Source organism: Haliaeetus leucocephalus, unplaced genomic scaffold (genome assembly GCF_000737465.1).
Source record: "Haliaeetus leucocephalus isolate CR32 unplaced genomic scaffold, Haliaeetus_leucocephalus-4.0 Scaffold140, whole genome shotgun sequence".
Lineage (NCBI taxonomy): Eukaryota > Metazoa > Chordata > Aves > Accipitriformes > Accipitridae > Haliaeetus > Haliaeetus leucocephalus.
In genome coordinates, this window is record NW_010972576.1 from 6,111,228 (window position 1) to 6,135,070 (window position 23,843).

Genomic DNA, 23,843 nt, shown 5'->3' on the forward strand with positions numbered 1-23,843 from the left:
ACAGGAAATGTAAATGTTCGGGTGAAGCGGGGAGCCTGCCAAAGAAGCACCCCTCGGGTGGCAGCGCCGCCAAGGTAACATGCGAAAGCAAAACCTCATCGCCCTGCTTTCTGCCCTGTCCCTGGCCGGAGGATCTGCCGGGAACCGTGAGTAATAAAGCGCCTTTTGCCTTCCGAGGTGGTACCGCGTTTTGTGCCTGCAGCCATGGGACCAAGTTGGAGGGCAACACCCTCCAAACTGAGCACTAGGAGAAGATCTGTGGGGACTTGCTCTCCACTTCTTTTAGCTGTGTTTACCCTCTCTGTTTTCAGCTGCCTGACTTTTTCAAAGCTTTGACTTTTTTTCCTTAGACCTAACCCCAAACAGCAGCCACTGAATCCTACAATTCCTATGTTTCCTAAATTGCAGGTGTGTAGGGAACTGGAGCTTCCATGCTGGCCCGCCAGGCATTTTGGTTCCAATTTTAGTTATTTGTTGTACTTTTTTACGCCCATACTATCAGCATTTAATAGTAAAGTTAAAGACGGAGCACCGCTTCCATTCAAAAGCTGACTGCCGATTTCCGTAGACCCAGTGCACTGAAACCGGTTTAACAAAAGAACAACCAGCTCTGGAGACAAATATTTTGAATTCTCAGCTGCAGAACAAAGTGGTCAGCACCACGGATTTAGGTCCTGACCTTCTGAAAGGAAGAACTGCGAGTGGAAAAGCCGCTTACGACAACATGCTGAAGCGTTGGGGTGTCGTTGCAGAGGCTCTCACCTGTTGACAGGGGGTAATTTGTTTTTGGCAGCCAGTCACTGCACGAGACAGGCAGCTCTTTGAGTAAAACCTTGCCAGGTGGTGCTTATATGCCTTTTGGTGTCAAACAAATCACTGCCGAAGTGCCTTGGTATGGACTAGAAGTGTTTGCTGCCTCTGTGCTGCTGTAGCAAGCGGGAACTCTCCAGAAAGCAGGGAGAGAGGGCGGTTGCTCTCAGCTATCACTGGACGACTTCTATTAAGGTTTTAAAATGCATTGGTGCAATAGGTCATTTGGTATGGGTATTTTTTTCCCTAAAAACCAGTACTATAAGTAGGGTGTAAAACTGGGCTGCTGGCTCTTGGTGTGCTCTCAAGCTGCTTGTGGTTAGGAGTCTTGCTTAGCTGTAAGAGTGAGCTGAGCAAGGTATAAAATAGTTTGGTTGTGTCTGCGTTACTACAGCCCTGCTGCATTACAGACACGTTAGGAGAATATGCTGCAAGCATTGAACGTAGCTCAGAATCAAAGCGGTCAGAGGAAAAAGTCCCACCATGGACGGAGCAAAACGGAGGTCGAAGGGAAACGGAGGGGCACAACACAAGCAGCCCAGAGTGATCAGGCTCCAGCTTCCTTAGCTCATTTGCAGTGTACTGATTGCTAGTATTTCATCACCACCTCCACAGGGTGGAGGGATGCCTTAGTCCCCGGTCTCCCCAGCCCATGGCTGGCCCCCCCTGCCCTTCTTTGTGATGAGCATTAGAGGCTACACAAAGCACCAGGCAGATGCCAAATACCAGCTGCCCCAACCCGCTCCCCACTGCCTTTAGAGGCTTCCTACAAGTAGGTCCACCTTTAAATTCTGGTTGATTTTGGAACGGTTCCTCCATGAGAGTGAGTCAGTCCTGCCAGAGCTCTCCCCAACCACTTTCAGCCCCGGCTCTCCTGAGCCAGTCCCCAGCTGCTGGGGAAAGGGAGGAGAGCACCCACCCAGAGAGGAGCAGGGCCCCTTGCTCCCCATACAAAGGCAGCTTTTGCTTGTGCAACCAGCCCCAAGATGTACCTGGGGCTTACTCTGACTGCAAGGGTGGGAGGGGGTAAGTTGTGAACTTGGGCCCTGGGGGGGGAAATTGAACTGGAGGGGGAAGAGTTTATGTAGGGGCTTATGTACCCCACAGGTACTGGTGGGTTGGGAGCCCCTCCGCCGAGGGTGGCCTCCTGGGGGGATCCTTTGCTCTCACCCCTCCTTGCTCACAGATCAACAGGGCAGGACCTTTAAAGGAGCTTTCACCTTTTTCCTCCAGTCCCAGACACAATCCTCAGCTTTAAAGTGGTCTGCTGGAGAAGGGGGGCAGAAGCTCTTGGGGATCTCCCAGGTTTCACCTCTACTGTCTAGAAACCATTTACAAAATAGGCAATAAGAGTATGATTAAATCTTGCAGCATAGACAGATTGAAGCCTTTATAAGTCCTGTTCCCATACCATGGTGGAGCCTTGCAAAACCCCAGCCTTGCCATTTGGATTATGATTAACAGATGGTTTTCTCCCAGCTATGCTACAATTACTCCAAGCCAGTGGCTCTAGGAGCATGCCTGAGGTCTCAGCTCTGGGTGCTGGCCCTCTCCCAGCTCCACACTGAGGGGACATTGGGTTTTGCACCAGTCCCCTTCCCCTTGCCCATGCCTTTGCTTTATGCAGGCAGAAAGCCCTGCCAGTGACCTGCTGAGGGCCAGCAGTGGCCCTCCCTGATCTGGGTGATGGTGCTCGCTGCTCAGCCTCGCAGCAGCCCTAAAGACCTACCTAGGTTTGTGCTGACCCTAGGAACAAGTATTAAGGCCTTTACTATAGCTTATAGGAAAAGGCTCTGACTCTCTGGGCATTTCCCAAGGTACACCATCTCCCTCTGTGTTTGGTGAAACACATGGGAAATTGCAGCATAAGTGGCCTGACATGGGGAGCAAGAAAATGCGTAAGGGAGAGGAGCAGTAAAGCGTGTAAGATCGTTAAGTGGAAGAGCTGGGATGGTTGCAGGCAATGCTTTATTTTGGCTGTGTCTCTGTGCTATTGTTTTGAACTGTTGTTCACAGAAACATTGCTATCAAATATCCAGATATTCAGCAGGTTGTACCATGAGCACAGGCAGCAGCTCTCTCTTTGGCAGAGAAGTGGCTTTGAGGTAAAGTCCCCTACAAAGCCAAGGTCTCTAAGGGAGTGATATTTTTGATGTGTTCTCCCTTAGAGTAATGATCTCGAGAATGGGTTTGAACCCATCAGAGTTGCCTGTTACAATTTTCTAGCAAAACAACAATATAAGAAATGAGGATTTGCTACATCCTTTCTGTCCAAAGTGCAGCCCCCTAAAAAGCAGATGAAAAACCCCTTCTACTGAACACATCAATTCCTTGTACATATTTACTCCTATTCCTTTTATCCATGCACACAAACTTCCGCTGTGTTTTAAAGTGCTTTAGGGAAGTTTCAGAAAAATCTCTCCTTTACATCAGCAAGATTGTATGCTAAATTTCAGTCAATGACCCCAGTCTGTTTTCTCTCAAGGGATATTATATAATAGCGGCAAAGCCTCCGGAGCTTCTGAATCTTTAATTTCACGGTCCTCCTGAGAGCAAGGAGCACCAAGAGATTTCCATCACAGTGAGGTTGCACGGGTATCACTGAGGCAGAGCTAGAAGGCCATGAGATTAAGTAGATGCAACTAAATGCATAAATTAGTCTGGAAAACCTTTAGTACTGGGGGTGAGAAATGAGACTATAGGTTCACAGTTTGGCTCTAAGACGTGTGACTGAATTTGCAACACCGGCAGTTAATGCAGCACTTCAGCTGGATGGAAGTACAGTGAGGAGAAAGCAGCTTCCATCGTCTATAAATGAACTTAAACAGTTCTTTCCTCTTTCAGGTTATACCTAGATAACACTTTCTAAGCATGCCGTTTTAATAGGATCTTGTCTACAGATTAGCCATCCTGAAATGTTTGTGCTCCCTCATCAGAAGAGCGTACGTGCCCAACAGCTAGCCTGCAGGCTTTTAAGGATTCCTCTTCCAGCCAGACTGACAGGCGGGACCTGCCGCAGCAGGCAGTCGGGCAAGCCCTGGCCATGGCAAGGAACGGCCCTTCTTAACGCAACGCGAAATGCAGGGAGAGGAACAGAACAGGGATTAGTCAAGCAATAGGAGAGAGGATCATACGGACCATGTGGAGTGGGATGACTACATGACCAGAAGGAATGTGTGCATGGAGCAGAGTGATACAGGATGTGGTAACTTTACGCCAGCGTACACAGCTTTACAGCCTTTTCTTGGTTTATCACCCTCTCGTGAGCCTTCCCTCCACTGCATTTTTATAGCTTATAGGAAAGTATGGAGATACAAAATATTTCCTTTCAAACTAATAAGCTTGACTATCCCATTGACTTAGCTCTTGCTGTTCCTGTATCCCATCCCTTTTTTTTCTGTAAGTAGGTACTATAGTGTAATTTGAAAAATTCCCTTCAGAGACCCCAGTCCTCGAGTCTGATGAGAAGGCAGCAGGGAGACTGATGATTTTACAGCAGAACCCAATGTGCTGACTGCCGGCTATTTTCCTTTGCCTGGCATCCAACTGAAATGAGAAACCTGTTTGCCCACTGACTTCATCAAGAAGCTTATATCGCCACCTCTGAGTGCTACAGCATAAACCTCAGAGGAAGAAATGCTGCAACAACAGAAATGTTGTTTGTTTGTTTGAGATGCAGTTGTTTGGACTCCAGTCTGTCAAGCTGCTTGGTACATTCAGCTCCTTCTGTCTCCCTTGAAAGGCAGGCTTGGGAGCACCTCCAAAACTCACACAAAGTCCATTGGTAATCCAAGCAAATTTTTCCATAGAAAATATTGAAGAATACCTTATACCACGGTATCTGCACACAGGGACATAGCATTTTTGTAATCTCTAAGAACAGCTATGGAACCTTTTTTGAGCCGTTGCTAGTGCCTGCTCAGGCATTTTGGTCCCCTGAGGACTAGATCCTCTAATACCTCAGTGGTGGGAACCTGAGGACTTCTTGGCTTCCAGCTCCAACCTCTTAGCTTCCAGTTCCAGCTGTGCCCAGCTCCCCATCTGGGTGGGATGCAGCTGCATGCCAGCCCCTCTCCCTTCTGCTCTTGAAAGCAGGGGAAGTGGCAGTATGGGCCGGGCTGAAGCTGTAGCGTGCTCCCATCCAGTTCCCTCAACATGGGGACAAGTCACCAGCGCTCATACTCCAGGCGGTCCAGACAAAGCTGAAGCCGATGCGGTTGTTTTGTGAGCACCTGCTCCTTGGCTGAGCTGTGCGGAGGGCCGAGTACGGATGTCAGACCATAGCCAACAGCATGAGTCTGAGCTCAGCAAAAGAAAGGGCACAGGCTTTGCAAAGTCAAGGAGGTATCTACATGGTCAGATGTGACTGCTCCTTGTTCCACTCCATTGGCCTTGGTTTTCTATCCTGAATGTATGTGTTGTGTTTTGTTATGTTATGTTACGGTCAGACTTCCTTTTGGAGGGAGCTGGTAAATCTCTGCAAGATGAAAACCCAAGCACAGCTGACAAGACAGTTCATGGTATGAATGACCACTGCAAATCTGGCTCCCTCCAGGCATGGAGAAAATGTTTGAATAGCATCTCACAAAAGCTGCACATTTCAGGTGCTCTCCTGCCCTGCTCCAAACCTTGCAACATCCAGCTTTCATTCACCCTACAAAACAGTCACTAGGGCCAGCTGCAACACAGCCCACTCACTATTTTGAGCACTTTAAACTGAAACCCTGTGAAAAACATGACTACCTTGGGGCCAACCACGTGGGGCTCATGTGGCCCGGGCAGCTGGCTGTGGCGAGCACTGCGCCTGCACCGGGAAGCCTGAGTCTGTCCCTCCCTGCTGGGCTGGAGGTACAAATCCTTCCTTGGTGCAAGCCAGCAAGCCCACGCAGGTGCAGGTTGTGATTTTCCTACTGCATAAAAAATGTGATGTGTGGGTGGCCTGAGAGCGAGAGCAGCCCCTGTGTGGCAGGTAGGGCATCCCTTGGGTCCTCAGAGGTGACGGGCAGAAGAGCTGGAGGGAGGTGTGGCGAGGCAGCAGGTGAAATGTGGGAAATAAGAGCAATATCCTTGCGAGAACATTGTGCAACTGGCTGCCCTTCTGCTGAAAGACGTATTTAATTCACTCAGAGAAAAGATGTCTGTAAGAGGAAATGGTGTTCACAGAAGAGATGCTGTTTTGTCCCTGGAATTATGCAAAGTGAACAAAAATACGTGGCAGCAAGGTCACTCCCTGTGATTTGCCATTTTCTTTGCCTAGAGACTAGAAAAGGTAATTCTATTTCACGTGGAGACAAATGATTTGAAATCTGCTTCAGAGCTCAAAACCAGGCAAATAAAAAGTACCAGCGACACTGGAAAAGTCTCTCTTGGAAATCAAGCGCAGCATACGCTGCAGCTGAAAGTTTAGCACTGCAGTTAATGAGGTGTGACCGGTTGCTTTTGCTTTAAAGTCACACCATGCTTTAAACATTTGAAAAATCCATTTTAGCTCTAAGCATAATGAAAAATAAGCTATTTTCCCCACACCCTTTCCCATTTGTACTATTTTAAGCAACAGGCTTGTCCTTGTCAATATATCATATGTGGCAGACGATGGGTTTCAAGGGCGATGGCTAGAGGAGGAAAATGAAGCAAGGTCACTGAAGCGGTTCGGAGAGGCTGTGGTGGTCCAGCAGCTCTGCCAGTGGCACAGTCCATCACGCTGCAGTCTGCGGTGTGGACATCTCTAGCGATACCTCGCTGCTCTGTGCAACAGCAATTGAAATGGAGCAGCTGCAGGCACCAGGGGCTATAAACTACCATGGGAAAGAAAAGTCAAGCGGCCAAACTATTAAGAGAAGAGCTCTCCCCCCCATCCTCTGTGACAGGATTAAGGACAGCCAGCAGATCACGGGAAGGGATGGAGAAGCACACGCATAAGGGGTCATTACCTGCAAGGGAGGCAGAGATCTTGTTTTGCTCTTGACTGAAATACTAAATAAACAAGAAAGTGACAGAGAGGCTATCCATACAAAGTGCTTTGCCACTGAGGAGCTAACATTTTCATTGTTGTATTGTGGTGAAAACGTCTGGTGACCTTTCCAGTATTAAATACTATATTCAAGTATTAGGTATTAGGTATTAAAATTCTCTCCCAGTTTCTAGGAAAGGATGAAACAATCAGGTGCCTGAGTGATAAGCGTGGCATAAAAATCCAGATAAATCACTGCTGTCACACTCAAATAATTTTATTCATTTGAAATTGGGTTTCCTGGAATACAGTCTTATGAGATACTCATCTCCTCTTTGAGACAGGAGAGGAGATGCTGCAGAGTGGATTAAGCAAGAGATAGCGCTCTAATCCCAGTTTTCCTCTCTCACTTGGCATCCCTGGGAAGGACAGCATCCCTGTCCTTCTGATTTCTCATTTGTAAAATGGAGATGATAACTGCTCATCTCTCAGGGCCATTATGAAGATTAATGTGTTTACAAAAGCATTTAAAATGCTAAGTACTTTTGGTTCCAGTCCTGTGAGATTGGAAATGCCAGCACTGAGGTGCTGAAAACCTTAAGCTCTTGCTAGCTGTAGTGGAAACTGTGGCTGCCCAGCACTTTACAGGAACGGGGAGAAACATGTCATTGCAAAAGTCATGAAATCCCACCCTGCTTTATTGCATAAAATGAGACGTGCGCCATGCCGGCATTGTATCTGAAAGGGCAGATAACACATACAAAAAATCATCATTTAATTTCATGCCTAGAAAATTATTGAAGGCTTTGCATTTGGAAACATGTTGGTGTAATTTATCTAGGAACTGATTCCTGCACCTTTAGCTACAACAGGATTTTTGGCATCAGTATAGAATACAGCATCAGCCCATAATCTACTGTACTTCTGTTAAGCTTTAAACTCTGTGACAGGCAACATAGACTCCTAATTAGCCTCAAAAAAAAGCTTGTTTCACTATTACCAATATAGCCAATTTTAGCCACTTTTCTTGCAAATTGCTTGATAAATGAAACCAAAACCCAAATCAAGGTTCAAAACCCCCAGTCTTAGCATTTGTGAAGAACAACCCGCACTGACTCTTTACCATACGCTCCTTCAGCCAGCCCGTAGGATCAGATGGAGGAGCAGCTAATTGCACCTGTATCCAGTAAAGTCCCTGTGTTACTACTACCTCTTCTAGTCCGTGCAGAAGTGAAAGTCAGCAGCTTCTGCAGGCTTCAAACTTTCTTTCACCAGTTCTGTTTTTCACAGTGAAACAAATTTAACAAATTTGAGAAAGGCACAGAAACAGGGAGATGAGTGAGCTGGGGGAACCAGGGATAATGGTTTCCCCAAAGGGAGTACTAGTTCATTGGCTAAGGGGAGGGATGAAAGGGGTTGTGGCCGTATGCACCAAGGCTGAGAAGCAAGGCAGGATGGTGTGGTTTACTCAGAAGCAGAAGAATTTACATGAGAGTGAGACCGGATGCCAACCTGCAGGAAAAAAAAGTCTGTTTGTGCAAGACAGCTGCGTGCAGACAGACCACGCATGCTGACGTGTCCCAGTAAAAGCCAGCTGAAGAACATGGTCAGGGCTGGTAAGATTTTGTGATGGATTCGTGATCTAATTTTACATCTGATGCCCAAGACTTCAAATCTGTGTGTACAGGGCATCTGCTGATTTTTTTTTAAATGTCAAATGAAAAGTAAATATTAAAGCTGTAGGCTTTGACTCACTGATAATACCAATAAAACCCATAAAACGTTAAATTGTCCTCATATATTTGGCAGGCTCTGAAATTGATGGTTCAGGAGATGGATTACTGATATTATCCACCGTTACAGCAACGCCGCCTCCTGCTACGCGTTCTTCGACCGCAGATGATCACGAGCCAGTACTTGTCACTACAAGCGCTACTGAAAGCAGCTTTGAAACAAAAAGTACTGAACTGAATTCCACGAACAATCAGGACAGCCTAGAAGCAGCAGAACAGTCTATCTTGATATATATTGTCCCTGCCGTGCTGCTGGTCCTGCTGATTTTGCTGATCACATTTTTTGTAATACATCATAAAAGGAAAAAGTCTAAGCAAGGTAAATTTGTCTTCTCGTGCATCAGAAGTATATTTTTAGGGCAGAGTCGACATTAACAAAACATTATTTGGAGGCCTGGGATGCCACATACAGGATGTACTTCTCTGGTTGTAGTTGCCCATTTGACAGATAGGAAAGGGATCTGGCCCTGGCCAGTGGAATCTGGGCACACACCTCTCCTCGGGTGGGAGCTAGTTCTGCTTCTCAGCACCTCCTGCTCACACTGCACACCCACGGGAGCCACGGCACCGAGCTCCGGCTCCAGGCAATGCCGGGAACGGTGTACGGGTGTAACCGTGCAGCTGCAAACACTTATTCTGTCTTTAAGCTCAATAACTTAATGCAAGATGAATTTAATGCTTCTATTGCCTGTACTGCCCACAAGGTAAAGCTACTAGGAGCTTTGATAAAATAAGAACAAGCAAAACCGTTTTAAGGAACACTTTTAAGGGATCCTGTAGGGTGGTGCCAGCTCTGAAGATATCACAGTAAATGAGCTAGAAATCCCATAGTCAGACTGCCTGGGTGCTGTGATAGGCAGAGCAGTACTTCAGGAAGGTACCTTGATCTGTTAGCAAAGAAATCAGTAACTTGGAGTGTCAAGCCACAGAAAACAAACTGAGGTGTCATATTAAAACCACAAGGTTGGTAAGTGAAGTCCTGAAATGGTCATATCAGTGTCCCTACAGAACAAGAATGCAGCTGTAAGCTCCTCAGCCTGCAGACAGTGACATATGTTCAACATAGATTTTAAGTCCATTTTTCAGGGCAGTTTTAGGCTGCACCTGGCCTTATCACTGGGTCATCCTCGTAGCAAACTCTGAATTCACAACCAGGCACCTAGTTAACCTGCCTGTTTCTGGGTGACCTGAAATGCAGGTACACTCTTCCAAGGGACGGGAAACGTGGTGCCTTGCAGGAGCACAATCCTGGGATCTCTTGCCCCGTACCTATTGCGTGGGGCTGGGATTTTGGGCATCCTCAAGGCGGGGGCGGGCAGCTCTGTGGCCCTGGGGTGACTCTGCAGTCAGGGAATGTACTGGAACAAGCAAGACATGTCAGCACCCATTGGCAACAATGAATTAAAAATAAGCTAATTTAAGACAGTATACAATGTGAATCCTATAGGTAGTTCATTCTTTTTTGAGGGCTGAGGCTTTTCAGTCACTTGATTCCTGGAGGGGAAGTTATTTTTCTGAACAATGGCTGTTACACTATATTTTTTCCCCATCTTTACTTTGTCTTGGGGTCATAACTAGCCTTGGATCCCTTTTGACATCTGGCTAGTTCAGCTTCATTTGCCTAACTGAGATTTAATCTGCCATGCGAGTCCCTCCCCCACTTCTCTCCATGAGTGGCTCCCAGGGTCTCCAGGCAGAGCCAAATTGCCTGCATGTAGTCTGCAGCAAAATGTCCCAACGCTTCCAGTAAACAGTTTTTTTGCAGCAGTGGTTCCTTTTCAGGATACCATTTCTCTCACGACATCTGTTTTGCTCAGGGAAGCTTGCATCTGCCATGTCCTGCCCACCGCGGCGCTAACAGTCGGTTTCCTGCCAGCATGGCTGAGCTAATAATGAACTGCTTTTAGTGTGTTCAAGATTAAAAATAATGGGTTCCTCTGAAAACTATAAACAGGACGTTTTGTCCTTCATCTACAAGTTAACTATAAAGCCTTTTGAAAATGCAACCTGTTTTACGTGACCCTATTCAAGGTTTGCTTGTAGTCTGGACCCTGTATATACAAAGAGCAGAACTATGAACACCAACTTTTTTCTTTTCCAGATGAGCTCGGAAGTGAAAATGTGAAAAGGTAAAGTTTATGAATGTGACTTTTATTTTTTTTTTATGCTTTTACTCTAACAGGATATTATGATTTTGGGCTCTTTTACCGCCTGTTTTAATTTAACTGTGCACTAAGCACCATTACCTTTTACCATCAGTTGTTCCAGTTAACTATCTCTAGAGGTGGCTAAAGTGTGACTTCAGTATCTATCTGAAGGTGTAAGACTAGAGCAGAAGAACAGAGGTTACACTGGCCAAGGCGAGCGCTGCCCCACAGGCACCCACCACCCGCAGCCACCCACCCCTATGCCCAGTCCAGGCACCCCCGGCTCCACCAGATGCCAGAAGACATGCAAGGTGCCCCGCAAGCAGAGGGGATCTGTTCCCAGGCTCATCACTGGCTTTCAGCTATTCAGAATAAGCTCTGTGTCTTGCTCCCCTGTTTTTCAAGTTTGTCTTCTCACTCTGAGGTGAGGCAGAAAGGCTCGCCCAGCCACCGTGGAAGCAGTGCCTTAGCTGCTGGGAAAATGAGCCAAAAGCTGCATGGGTCTTATCAGAGTGATAATTTTTATCATTACCTTTTATTGAGCTCCATCTTGCTAATCAATGCTGGAAGTTATTAAATTGGCTTCACAGGGGAAAAAAGGGGGTTTTGCTCAAAATATTTTTTCTACCATGTGCCTCCAGGAACTATCAGGAAAGGGAAGCTAAATGGAGGCATTTAAATAAATGCAGAGTTACTCTACTCATGACTTTTCCTTTTGAGGTTGCTGCCAATGTCAGTCACAGCTAGAATGAAACTGTGGGCCCTCTGCTTTTATCACTGGGGCAACGGGACTTTTGCCACGTGTTCCAGAAGGGCAGAGACAAACTATTTTATTTTTCAGTTTTCTATTTAGAGTAGGGACAGTTCTCAAATAGCTGCAGTGGCCCTGTGCTCTGGCATAGCCCCGACTGCACCGTCTGGGTCCCTCTGCACGCCGTGTCCCAGCCAGCCCTACCTCTGCCCAGGACGGGCATCTCGCCGCCGCTCCTTCGCATCTGTTTGTGGCCGTTTCATTCACACCCATGGGGCTGACATCTTCTCAGATTGCTAGGCTAGGGTGGCTTTCCAGAATTTATACACGCGTCTGGAATTACGAAAGACTCATACGAAATTACTACGTTGTAAGTTGTTTGAATTGAGTGTTTTGTGTAATGCCTTTTTTTCCCCTCCTCTCTCCTCTCAAGTCCTATTTTTGAAGAAGACACACCCTCTGTTATGGAGATAGAAATGGAAGAGCTTGATAAATGGATGAACAGCATGAACAAAAATGGTACACGGTAACCCCTCTACTCCATCATCCCTCTCTTTCTAGCTGACGTAGATCCCATGCGTAGAAAATCAATGTAAGGCATTTTGCATGTGTCTCACTGTGTTTCCTACAACATTTTTAGTTGTGTTCTTGACTCCCTGCTACTAAAATAGCAGCACAAATGTCAGGGGTAGAATTGTTCATAGGAGTATTTTAGTTTGTGTGGGAGCTTATTTTTAACATATGATAGAATATCATAAATGTTTTGAGTTTCTAGTAGATACTTCTATTAAACACATGTGTAGCTGTGAACGGTATTTATATTTCTAAATACACATTTTTAATGCTAAGTACTAGTTTCTCTGAAGCACCTAGTCCTTTCAGTCCTCAGAGTTTCCACAGTTCTGTGCTCCGCATTGTGCTGTTGTAGGAGAAACACACATTTACTCATAGTTTAGACCACCGTTTACTTAAAATTGCTGCCAGGATCCTATGAATACATCCCTCCCCTCTTTGTGTGTCCTTTACCTCATTTGCCATCTTTACTGCATGGAACATAAGCTGCTCTTTGCTGCCAGCACCATTCGCCATCTACATCCTCTCTGGGAAGTCTGTCAGCCCATAGAGCAATTAATACCTGTGGTAACTACCACCAGCAGCATCTTCAGCTCCTTCTTAGGTACTTCTAAGTATCTTGTATTTTTTCCCCCATTTTTCTCCCAGCTGAAATCTCCTGGTTAAAGTCTCTAAGGGCCCTGCATCCTCCTTCAAGGCTTTCCTTAAAAAATGCAGATCTTTGGTAAGGTGTGAATTAACCGAGGCCTGATTTTGAACTGCTAACAGCTTTTCACTGGCTAGGAAATGCTGAAACCCTGATATTTTTTTCATTCCTGGTCCCTTGCCTTGTATCCAAATGGCTCATTTGCCTGACCTCCTAGGGATGCTATGTTTTTCAGGACATAAAAATCTTTGGAGCATTTCTTTGCATTAGCAGAGTGCTCCACATGATGGGGTTTTGACCTTCGCGGTCCGTAAGCTCTAGCAGAAAACATGTGCTAAGCAGCAGTAGTGAAATAGAGACATTAAATATAGTACATGGGGAAATAGTGCTGTAAAACATTTTTTTAAAATTCTGTGGACAGAAGGGAGCAAATAGTTTACATACAGGTCTTTTTTTGTTAGTGTTCCCTAAACCCCAGCTCCAAATTCCCAGCTGGACTATAAAGCATAGGTGCAACTATAAGCAGTGGAAGACTAACAAATGGTCCTCCCCATGGTAGTTTATAGGAAACAGTCCTCAGAAGTAGTTCATTTGTATAGGTATAAATAAACAACTGAAATATATATATAATAAAGAAATTATGGCAACACCTATCAAAGGGAAAGAGGATTTAAAATATGTAACATTTGTGCTATGGGGACCATGCAGATTATACAGATAAAAGGGTGCAGAAGAGCATCTGCAGTTTTATATTCTAGAGAAACTCGTGATAAAAATCGATGCAATTTTGAAATAAATGTAGAAGAACTGCCAGGAGTAACTATAGTCTTGTTTCTTACCCTTTTTCAGCTGACTGTGAATGTTTGCCTACTGTAAGAGAAGAAGAAAAAGAATCAATTGCCAGCCCAAGGTACTTTTAATTCATTGTATTATTTGAAGAAATGTGGTCAATATCATTCCAAAATAATCAAGTTTTTTTTATATGTAATCACAGAGTGATTCTTTGGTCTGTTTAAGTTTTGAAGTTTTTACATATAAGGACTTTGATTTCAACTTAAAAAAAAGGTTTGATGCTCTTAGTTCTAAACTGGTCTCTGCCTGTAAATTGCACTGCTAAATAATCCTACAGTTGTAAACCTGTGCGAGACAGACAACCAGCTGGCACAGATGGAGTTTCACTCACTGATCAGACTTTAATCACAGTTTCCCAAGGTGTTAATACAAGCATTCAGCACAACCTTCTCGGCACTCCTCACTGGTGCAGACACCCAGCTCCCCTCTGCTGCCAGGTGCCTATAGGTCCCTAAGAACCACTGCCAGATGTTTTGGCTGGAGCTGTGACCTGCCAGATGGGGGCTTGTCTGACCCCAAAAGAAACTCAAAGGATCTTCCCAGTGCCCCCATGCAGCGCTCCCCCAGTGCTGGCGCTAGCTCGTGGTCCAAGCAGAGATCCCAGAGGGATGCAAAACCACAATCCTGACAGCTTGTAAACTTAAGAACTTTCTGGCTGGTTTCCTCAGAATTTTGGCTAGAACCCCTAAACCCCTCTCAAACTCCCATTTTCCCTAATTAGAAATTCTGGTTCCAGCTGGAGGCAAGGGGCTGTACGTGACACTTGCCTGCACACTTGTGGTGCAGCTGCATTTTGGCGAGTAGGCAAAGCAGCTCCTCTGTGCCAGGTTATGATAACAAACAATTAAACCATCCTGCGTGCCAAGAAAATCCCTGGTGCTGCGGAAGCAGCAGACACAAGCAGGCAAGAGTGGGAGCAGGGAGGGACGGCAGGAGAAGGACCTAGGTCTTCCCTTTCCCATGGCACCAGCTAACTCAGCTCAACATGCCTCTCTGACAGAGCTGCACCTCCCACTGTAGACCACCATAATATCCCACTCCCCCTCTTTTTTGAGTTTCCTTGCTCAGAAGTGAAATAGCGGTGATGATACTAAGTCATCACTGCTGGAGAGTTTGCAACTCAGTTGCTCCAAAGCTGCAGTTTCAGGATAGCTCTTGGATGGGGCTGCTCCACTGCAGCTATTTGTATTTAAAAGGTTTCTGCTTGTGCCTATTGCAAGAGAAATCATTCTTGTTATGTTATGGGGTTTTGGAGGGTTTTTTTGTGGTTTTTTTTGTTGGTTTTTTTTTTTTTAAAGACTTAAATCCTAGGTTCCAGGTGCAAGCAAGAGCAATAGTTTTACCCTGAATAGCTGGAAAAGATGCTGGGTTTGCTAGCCATCTGGGTCTTCCCTTCCAGCCTCTAAATGATAACGGAGAGTGGGAAAATTGCTAAGGAGAGGCAGCTACACAGTGGTTCTCTAAAAACAGATTTGCTGAGCATACCACTGACTATAGTAGGGAATATAGCACAAAGCATGCTTGAGCCATATGCTAACACCAGCACAAGTTAGACTATAAACGTCTTTTTAGGTACGACACCCTGAGCATTAAGTTTACTTTCCAAAACTTAAACAGTTCATTTTCAGAAAAAAAATTATCATGACCTACCAGCTTGAGCTGGCGTTTTAAATACCATCCTTACTACAGTGCTTTTTTACTGGATTTGCATTAACCCCATCAGAAGGTGGGGTATTTGCTCCTGACTGGCAAAGAGTACCTTTGGGCTACAACCTACCTCAAGTTCTCCACCTGTAAAACAGAGATATTGTCACTTCAAAGGACTATAGTGACCTTAAGCCTTGATGCAAAAAAGCAGCCCTGTTCAGATAAGTATGCTTCAGTCAGAGTGAAGGTACACGTTATTTAAGCATATTTCCTTATGACTGCTATCTTAGGATCAGACTGTAGAGAAACTTATGCCTCTAAATTGCAGGAAGGCAAACAAATGCAAATGAAAAGAGGAGATTTATCTCTAAAAACATTCAGAGCTGCTTAGGCAAAGGATATTAGTTGAATACAAAGTGCAAGATTATTAGGTTCAATTTCAGATTCTGAAAGACTGCTTTGTTTGGGCAAATTTCTTCTCAAATTATGGTAATTCTTCTTTTAGATTTTATTGATGATATTTCAATATGGGAAACATCTCAAGGCCTCACTGAACACAGCTGGCTGAGTGTTGTTTTCCTGCTTCATAAAGATGCTGGGGGGAGTTCATCAAGACCCAAATGTTTTGAACTACAAATTGCGTTTGATAACATATCATTTTGAAAACATCTGAGACTAAATGTTTCAGGAACGACATTTTGACATTTTCAGAATGAAAGTTGTTCCAAAACTACTTTTTAGAGTAAGTTACTTTTTAATATAAAATTTTTAAAAGGTTTAAAGAACAAACCCCTGTGGTGGTAAAATATTTCTAAGTTAAGCGTTTCCCTTAACTCAAAACTACTTTTTCAAATTTCATTTTACATGAAATTTTGAAACCTGCTTCATTTGAAAGTGAAAAGGTATCTGAAGTGGTGGGATTTCCTTGTAAACAAAAAAACCTCGTTCCGTTTATTTCTGCAGTTGAACCTTATCAGACCAAGATCTGCTGCTTTTCCTGACCAACCTCTTAGCTGAATAAATGATGTAATGAATAAATGAAAGACAACTATGTACAGATAAATAGATGTTTTCAGCAGCTCTTTTGACGAAGAAAAGTGAAAGGCTATGAAGTAAAAGGAAACAAAGCTATTATTATGGCAAAAATTGGTACTCATGAGCATCAAGGCTGCAGATTTGTGCACCAGAGGCAAGACATGACAGCTCAGGCACCTTTGTAGGTGGAGGTCATCTGCCTGGTGCATAAGCTAAGTTAAAAATATGTGTGTGTATATACATTTAAAAAAATATATATTTAAAATAATATATCTTGCCTTTGAAACCTAGCATTTAAACCCTGATCGTGCCTGAGCAGAGAACCACGAAACCTCCCCAGCCTCGCTGAGGCCGGGGTTCCTGTCCCATGCACACAGGAGGGAGCGGGTGGGCAGGTGAAGGCTGATGCTCCTGTGGTGCACAAGTGGATGCAAGGCCGATCTCTTCTCTGGGGACCTTTACTCCCTCGGCAAAACAGAAGCGCAGCCTGTCCCCTTCACAGTATGGGTCTTTGTAGGCAGCCGAGTTTAGTAACACCTCCAGAGGGGGTTTGGTTTTTCTTGGGCACTGCTGGGCACTGTCCTAGTCTTTCTGTCTGAAAAAGGGTGACTATTCCTTACGGAGAGGTGTTCTGGGTGGGGAATAAGTCGGTACAGAAAGAAATACTCCTTTCCCAGACCGTGCCTCAGTTTGACAAGGTACTTAAAAAACCACATGAAATATTAAGATTACGAGTGGCCCTTTTAACTTCAGGGTTGGTTTAAACCCCTGCTGTTAATGCTGGCTGAAATCTAACCAGCCGATAAAAAATGTCACATTTTTAATCTTGGCATGAACCAAACATTTTTAAGAAAGTGCTAGGGAGCAAGCTAGCTAGGCAGAAACCAGTGGGACAAAGAGAAAATTCACCTGTTACAAGGCCAGGTGTAATACAAACATTCCATCTGTAAAAAGTTATCCTCACCTGTGGAAAGAGGGCAATTTGATTGCTCAGCCCTCACCTGGGAGCAGGACAAAAGGTGCACTGGATAGCCACTAACCAGCAGAGAAATCAGAGCAGCCCTTGCTGCCAGCACCTAGCACCAGATAGGGTCAGTTCATGCATTGCATGGCTGACATTTGTTTTCTGATAACACCTTCTCATGGACTCCGGTGATACTCTTGTGTATTACTTCCTGCTGAGACAACTAACCCAACAGCATGACACTGGTATGTTTTTTTCTCTTCCATGTATACGCAGTGATGGTGAATCATGAAGTCAGAACAGCAAAGAACTGGTTGAAGGGAAGCAGCACACAAGCTAATGATCCTCCAGATATTGGATGAACTGGATTTAAATATAATTAATCTCAAAAGGCCAGAGAAGCAAATGCTTTTGTTGTGTCCAGCTACATACAGTCTTCAGAAAGGAAACATCACAAGGGGAAGAAAAAAAGAAAAGAAAAAAAAAAAAGGAAAAGCACTATAGTAAGATTAGGGCTTGATTTAAATTTGTTCTGCAATGAGATTCATCACAAATCAACAGAAACTTTTTTTTTTTCCTCTAAAAGTTCTCAAGATAGTCCATGTTTCTGTCTAGTTCTTCAGCTGTGTATCATGCAGAACCACTTCTGTTCCAAGTTTGGTGGGTTTCTTTGTATTTTTTGTGGTTTTCTTTTTAAATATAAACAGCATCCATAATTCTGGACTACCCTGGTTTGGTGGACGTGCAGCTCGTGCCTACGCCATGTTTGCTTTTCAATTTGCTTTTTGGTAACAGTGCACTGATTTGCACAGGACTTCTGCTGGGGAGGTACCAGACTAGGACCGACAGACCAGCTCTGAGGACAGACAGAGCGGCTGAAAAGGCTCCCAAAGGATTTGACAGAAGCGACTGCAGCCCCACGAGGGAATGGTCTTTGTAGCATGCTTTCTGGTTTTCAAATTAAAGGCATTGTAGAAGTGAAAAATATTATTTTGAGATTGCCTGTGAGTTTGTTATGTCCACAGATTAGTACTCTGGGCTAGCTCTCACCTTTTAACCCTCCTCCCTGCCCAGTACTGTTCTCTAATGACCACCTACTTCAGGAATATTCAACATGAAAACATTTCTTTCTTAAAAATAAGAGAGCTTGAAAAATTGAACAATTCAGCACCCAGACCAACCACAAGTTTAGATAGGTATGTGTTATGCATAACTACTTGGTCAAGGTTTTCAGATGCAGTAAGATTGCTGCTGCTTCCGTTTTTGAATATTGAGCTGGGAATACCTGAAAGACACTGACTTCTAAATGTGCCTGCTCACCTTTAATTACACTGAAAAAAAAAAAATCAGAGATTTTTATCCTGAGATACCTCAAGGTGGGAATATAAATATTGTAATCACATCTGTTGATTTGAGGTGGCATATCTCTTATGGTTGTAGTTTAAATATGTAACACAGACATGAAAGTGGCTCCTCGTCTGTGCAAAGCTTCCCCTGCCTTATTTAAAATATTAAATTCACATCCTACCATATCTTATATCCTACCCTATCATATCCTACCTATCTTCATCTTTACTCAAATACATAATTTCTTTGCACTTAATACATGTTTAATATGATGTTTTGTTTTGCCTGCAAATACATCACTAATATGTTATCATGCATAACTTGGTTAAAGAGAGCAAACAAACACCCCAAGCCTCTGAGATGATGGCTAAGAGTCACTAACAGCTGACAAATACAGGCCAGGAGAGTTCAGCTTTGAGTAATTGAAGATGTGTCAAAATATAACAGGAAAAAAATGTTTACAGCTAACTGTATTCATTCATTTCTGAATATGATTTGACTAGTAATTTCCCTGAAGAGTAAAAGATTTCTTCATTGTTCCAAAACAATTTATTGGAAATGTTGGATTTAATATGAGTGATAGTAAATTAAATTTCCCTGCTTGGATGATTTTTAACTTTGGAGAAACGTGTTTTAAGTTCATCTTTCAAAAAAAAAAATTTTTTTTAAACATTTCCACAAGTTCCTGACAGTAAACTCATTCTCTAGAATATTGATTTAAAATAATGCAATCACAAGGGGAAAAGAATAAAAGACTGAAATTTAGAAAATTAAAAAAAAAAGGAAGTGGGTATTTGCTGGTAGCAGCTTTGTTAGCAACTTCTCTCCAACAGACAAAGATGTTGTGCTCAGACTTCCTACAAAGTCTGCAAAGCAGTAACCCAAAACAGAGAATGTTTTCTTTTAAGGGTACAAGACCAAAAGATGTATTTTGGGACCATTACCACCTGCATGGTTGGAGGGCAGTCAGTGGTGACCCAGCAGTTTGCAACGCCGGTGTCCAGCAGTGACTCTTACCCCACCTTGCTCCAGCCCATGCAGCTCCGCATCCAGCGGCCACCGCCTTCGCCCCAAAGAGAGCTGAAGCATAGCTGGGACATGAAGAATGGGAGTCCTTGCCTTTTTTTATTTTACTTTACACTTGTCATCGGTTCCTGGTCATTTCCTTTTACACACAGTTTATCTCAATATTTTAATCTTGTAGGTGGATTGAATTACAGGGGATTTAGGTCACTTTACTCCTACATTAGTACAGCTAAAACGTGGTAATATTCCAGTTTATGAGTATTACTTTTACACCTTCTGTTGATGCATCTTAATTTTCCCTAAATGATGCACGCAGTCAGGTCCTCTAACCCACAAAACAAAAAGAACAACCAGACAGCAGATAAGATACTAGCAGATTTTAAAAATTATTTTAATATTGCCATGCACTACGCAGTATTTATGCCTCTGCTGTAATAGCCTCATCATCAGCCTTATCTGAGCTGACCCATCTCACCATCATCTTGCAATATCTACCACCAACTGATAACTCAAGTTATTATCCCTCAGTAGAAATTGAGAAAAAGCATGCAAACAGAAAGCCACTTGCACTATGTATCATTCTAAAATGTTTAGCAAATGTGATGATCCCTAAGGAACTGTTACCCCCTCTTCCATTTTCTTCAACTATTTCACTAGTTATCCAGCACTTCTCAAGACAATTCATCATCTAATTTACAACGTGCGAAGTGTGAGCACCTTTTGTCCTACAGAAGGCAGAAAAGCTATGGATCCAAAGGAGGAATTGTTTGAGAAATATGTGGATAAAAAGAAGAGTAATTAAGAACCAACATGTCTCCTACATTGCTAAAGATCAGTATCTCAGAGAATTTTTCAACAAAATAGAAATAACTTCTCCGTAAAGTTACAAACATAAGGTTACTGGCGTTGCCAGCAGTTAATTAATACCATAACAGTCCTGCACTTGTAAAGCACATAACCCTAACATTAACCTCAGCAAAAAACCCCGTTGGTTTTAGTTTCTAGGTTGTCATAAATCATGGATCCATAGATAACTATTAATCTGAGATTAAAAAAGTAAATTGTTTTGCAGTGCTAAACCTGATCAAGGCCTATAAAAACAATTTTTGTTTACTTTCTGTATATGAAATTACTGTCTGTGCAGCTGTTTTATCAAATAGCTGTTTCAAATGATTTTGTAATGTAAAGATTTCAACATCATAATAACGCTTAATTGTATTTTTTAAAATTGTATTTTTAAAATTGAGATTTTAAAGAACTTTTTCTAATAAAGGTTTATAGCAGTTTTTACTGTCTATAGGTTCTCTTTTTCCCATAGTTGTGCTAATCCATTCAAGTCAATGGGTGCTAATTATTTGTTATGTCAAGATCACTCAGGCCTTACAAGATACACAAAGATATATGCAGAAATAGATATGTTACTCATCAGCTCTCTAAAATTCAGGCAAAAAAAGCCTAGAGGCTAGTGCACTAGCCTCTTGAAATTACAGAAGTGCTTTGAAATTAATTTTACCTAAGAAAAAAAAGCTGCTTTATATTTCATTATATTGTTGTTGGGATATTCCAGATTGTCTTTATGAGTAGTCAAATTCTGCCTGCAGTGAAATTGGTGAATACCCCCATGATTTCTCCTTGGGTGACTGTAGCCATCTTTCTTTAATGATCAATCACTTCTGAAGTTATTCCAGTTAAGCACCAAAATGATAAAGCTGCTAAAATAATTTTCAGTGGATTTAAGGGAAAAGAAAAAAAAAACCCAAAACAAAAAGATGAAAAAAAGAGAGATGTATTTCTAGATGGAGATTTAGAGAAGATTAATAAAGCAGCGCATTGCTTTCATCCATTTTTGCAACAGTTGCATTACAGGGGAGCAGAATGCCCTGGGGGTATCCAGAAAGCCCAAGTCAGTCTTGATGATATTTAATGCTTTTAATGTTCAAACCACCTCAATATGAGAGCATCATAGCAATGACCAGGCAGAAACTAGTTCTCTCCTGCCCTCTCTCACCTAAATGTTGCATCAGCAAGAAATTTGTCTTTGGTACAGGTACAGACCCTTAAAATCTGTATTTTGAGGCAACACTTGTCTGGTTCTCTAGGGAGGTGCAAAAGAAGACTTGACCAGAGAGCCCCAGGAAGTATTTTGACACCCTGGGGAGTAACACAGAGTTACTCCCCCATCCCCAGGCACTTGCTTATGTCCCGCTCTGCCCCCATTAGTGCCATTGTGCCACCCTATGGACCAGGGGCCCCTCCAATGTGCACTAAAAGGAGGCTGGAAGGGGTCACAGGGGAACTGGTTTGTCAAGGGGAAACAAGATGAGGGATGAGCAAAGGACAAATCCTGCACTAATATTATTATCAATATACATAGAAATGCATCCTGAGCACTAACTCTCTGCTTCAGTATTAAGAAGGGCTTAATCCATGCTTTCTGTGAATATTAGTGAAAAGAAAATAGTAGAGGCATGGCCCAACATGACAGCAAAGGGCAGCACCAGCTGCTCTCCCACAGGCTGCCATGCCCTTCCAGCCTGTGGTTGCTTCAGGTCTGGTTTTGCACTGGATCAGTTCCCTGGCCTGATTTTGGGTGGGATCCCACATGCTGAGGGCTGGGAGTGCTTCCCTGCTACTACACAACACCCCAAGCAGCCATTGCAGAGGGGCACACAGGGGGTGACAGGCAGCAGCATCACCCCCCTCCACAATGCAGGACACAGCCCAGGGGCAGCTGGTTTGTGCAATAACGTAAACAATCATGAACACAGAGTAGTTTACATGTATGTTAGTGCTATTGCTATCATCTCCTCTATGGGAAGTCATCTTTTTCTGCTAACGAAGGCTAAAAGCATACCTGAAGCATAACACTAAAAGAAGAATGGTTATAAACACAGCATGGCTCTGGAAGCAAACTGCACCTCATCTCCACACCCAGGGCCCCAAGCAGCAGCAACACACTGGTAAAGAGCCACAATCACACCAACACACTCAAAATTGAGGATTATTTTAGTAGTGCTTTATTACAGCCCAGTTTGCATTCTCCTACAGGTTTTTATTTGTATATTAAATTGTCTTCTTTTATTACCAGATTTTCAATGGTTATTTTTATACCAGCAATGCATTAACTGTAGTTTGAGAATTGTCAGATTGGTTCTGGCAACTGGAAGAAAAAAAACCACTAATTTGGGCACCTGAATGACACAGAAAGCCATTTGATATATACTAAGATTTTGGCACAGAGATGAGTTCTCTTCCCTTGCCCCATTTTTTAAAAGAGATTAGGTGTGCTATAACCTTCAAAGAGAAGGGGAACAAAAAAATACATCTAGCTCTCATATCCAGCTAATTTTGATTGCAATATATATATCAATAGAAGGATTGGGACATCTTTTGACTAGCTGCCCTTTCATGAGAACAAAGACTTTCCTCAAAACCAAACATTTCTAAATATAGATGTTGTGGTGGTTTTCAACTTCTGCAAAATTTTTAAGATTACTGAAAAGGGACTTCTCAACACATTTTGGAAGTTTTGAAACAAAAGTATTTTTCCATATAGAATGCCAAAATTAAGTCCAGAAGTGGAGTGAAAGTCATTAGTTCAATTAACCACCCCACACCCTCAGTCAACTCAAATTTTATTTATTCTTACTTCAATTCACAGGAGAGGCTAATGTTTGAGACTTATGCTTTTTAAAACAGAAGAAAACCTACTATGAAAATACTCACCCAGATATTGCTGCTAAAAATAACAGCATAGAAAACTAAACCCAAGTCTGAGCTTGAATTTACATATTTAATTTTGGGAAGCAATACCCAATAAAGATGCATACACTACTGTCAGCACCAGGAAGGCAGCAGTATCTCAATTTTTATTTTCTTCACAAGCTGAAGAGATCTATACACTTATATAATGTGCACACACATGGAGTAGTAGTTGAAGATAGATTATAATCTCTGATGTTTACCAGATTTGACAGGTTTCATTACAACAAGAAAATCCCAAGTATATTCATCAGACTTCTGTTCTATATTACAGCCTGAAATAAGGAGCAAATGGCATATGCTCTGCTGCTGTCATTGGAATTTGTATGACAAAGCATGAAAACTAGCAGGTTTCTCCAATAGAAGCAGCAGTTTTGTTAACTCCTTATTCATGTAATTCTAGTAGATTCCCCCCCCCCCCCCCCCCCCTTTTTTTTTTTTTTAAACAAACCAGTAGTTTAGTTTCATTGGCTTTCTACTCTCAGGGATGCTAGTTGGGCTTTTTGTTGAAACATTTTGTTTCTTTTATAACAGGTCCAA

The 23,843-nt window shown here is 43.1% G+C and overlaps 1 protein-coding gene across 3 annotated transcripts; it reads left to right on the forward strand.

Annotated features, from left to right (window-relative positions):
- Positions 1-20,458, forward strand: TMEM154 (transmembrane protein 154). 3 transcript variants are annotated; one of them, XM_010586131.1, is made up of 6 exons: positions 1-146; positions 8,570-8,872; positions 10,655-10,682; positions 11,885-11,970; positions 13,520-13,580; positions 17,445-20,458. In XM_010586131.1, exons 1-6 carry the CDS (start codon positions 80-82, stop codon positions 17,458-17,460), a joined length of 561 nt encoding a protein of 186 aa, XP_010584433.1. In that variant the 5' UTR covers positions 1-79; the 3' UTR covers positions 17,461-20,458. The 3 variants fall into 3 exon arrangements, with proteins under 3 accessions (XP_010584433.1, XP_010584434.1, XP_010584435.1); XM_010586132.1 differs by lacking the exon at positions 17,445-20,458 and adding an exon at positions 16,133-16,259; XM_010586133.1 differs by lacking the exon at positions 17,445-20,458 and having other exon boundaries at positions 11,885-11,977.
- Positions 20,459-23,843: the final 3,385 nt, after the last annotated feature.

Coding starts and splice junctions, on each gene's coding strand:
- TMEM154 (XM_010586131.1), top strand. CDS start 80: ATGCGAAAGCAAAACCTCATCGCCCTGCTTTCTGCCCTGTCCCTGGCC. Junction 147..8,569: donor CGGAGGATCTGCCGGGAACC/GTGAGTAATAAA, acceptor TATATTTGGCAG/GCTCTGAAATTGATGGTTCA. Junction 8,873..10,654: donor AAGGAAAAAGTCTAAGCAAG/GTAAATTTGTCT, acceptor TTTCTTTTCCAG/ATGAGCTCGGAAGTGAAAAT.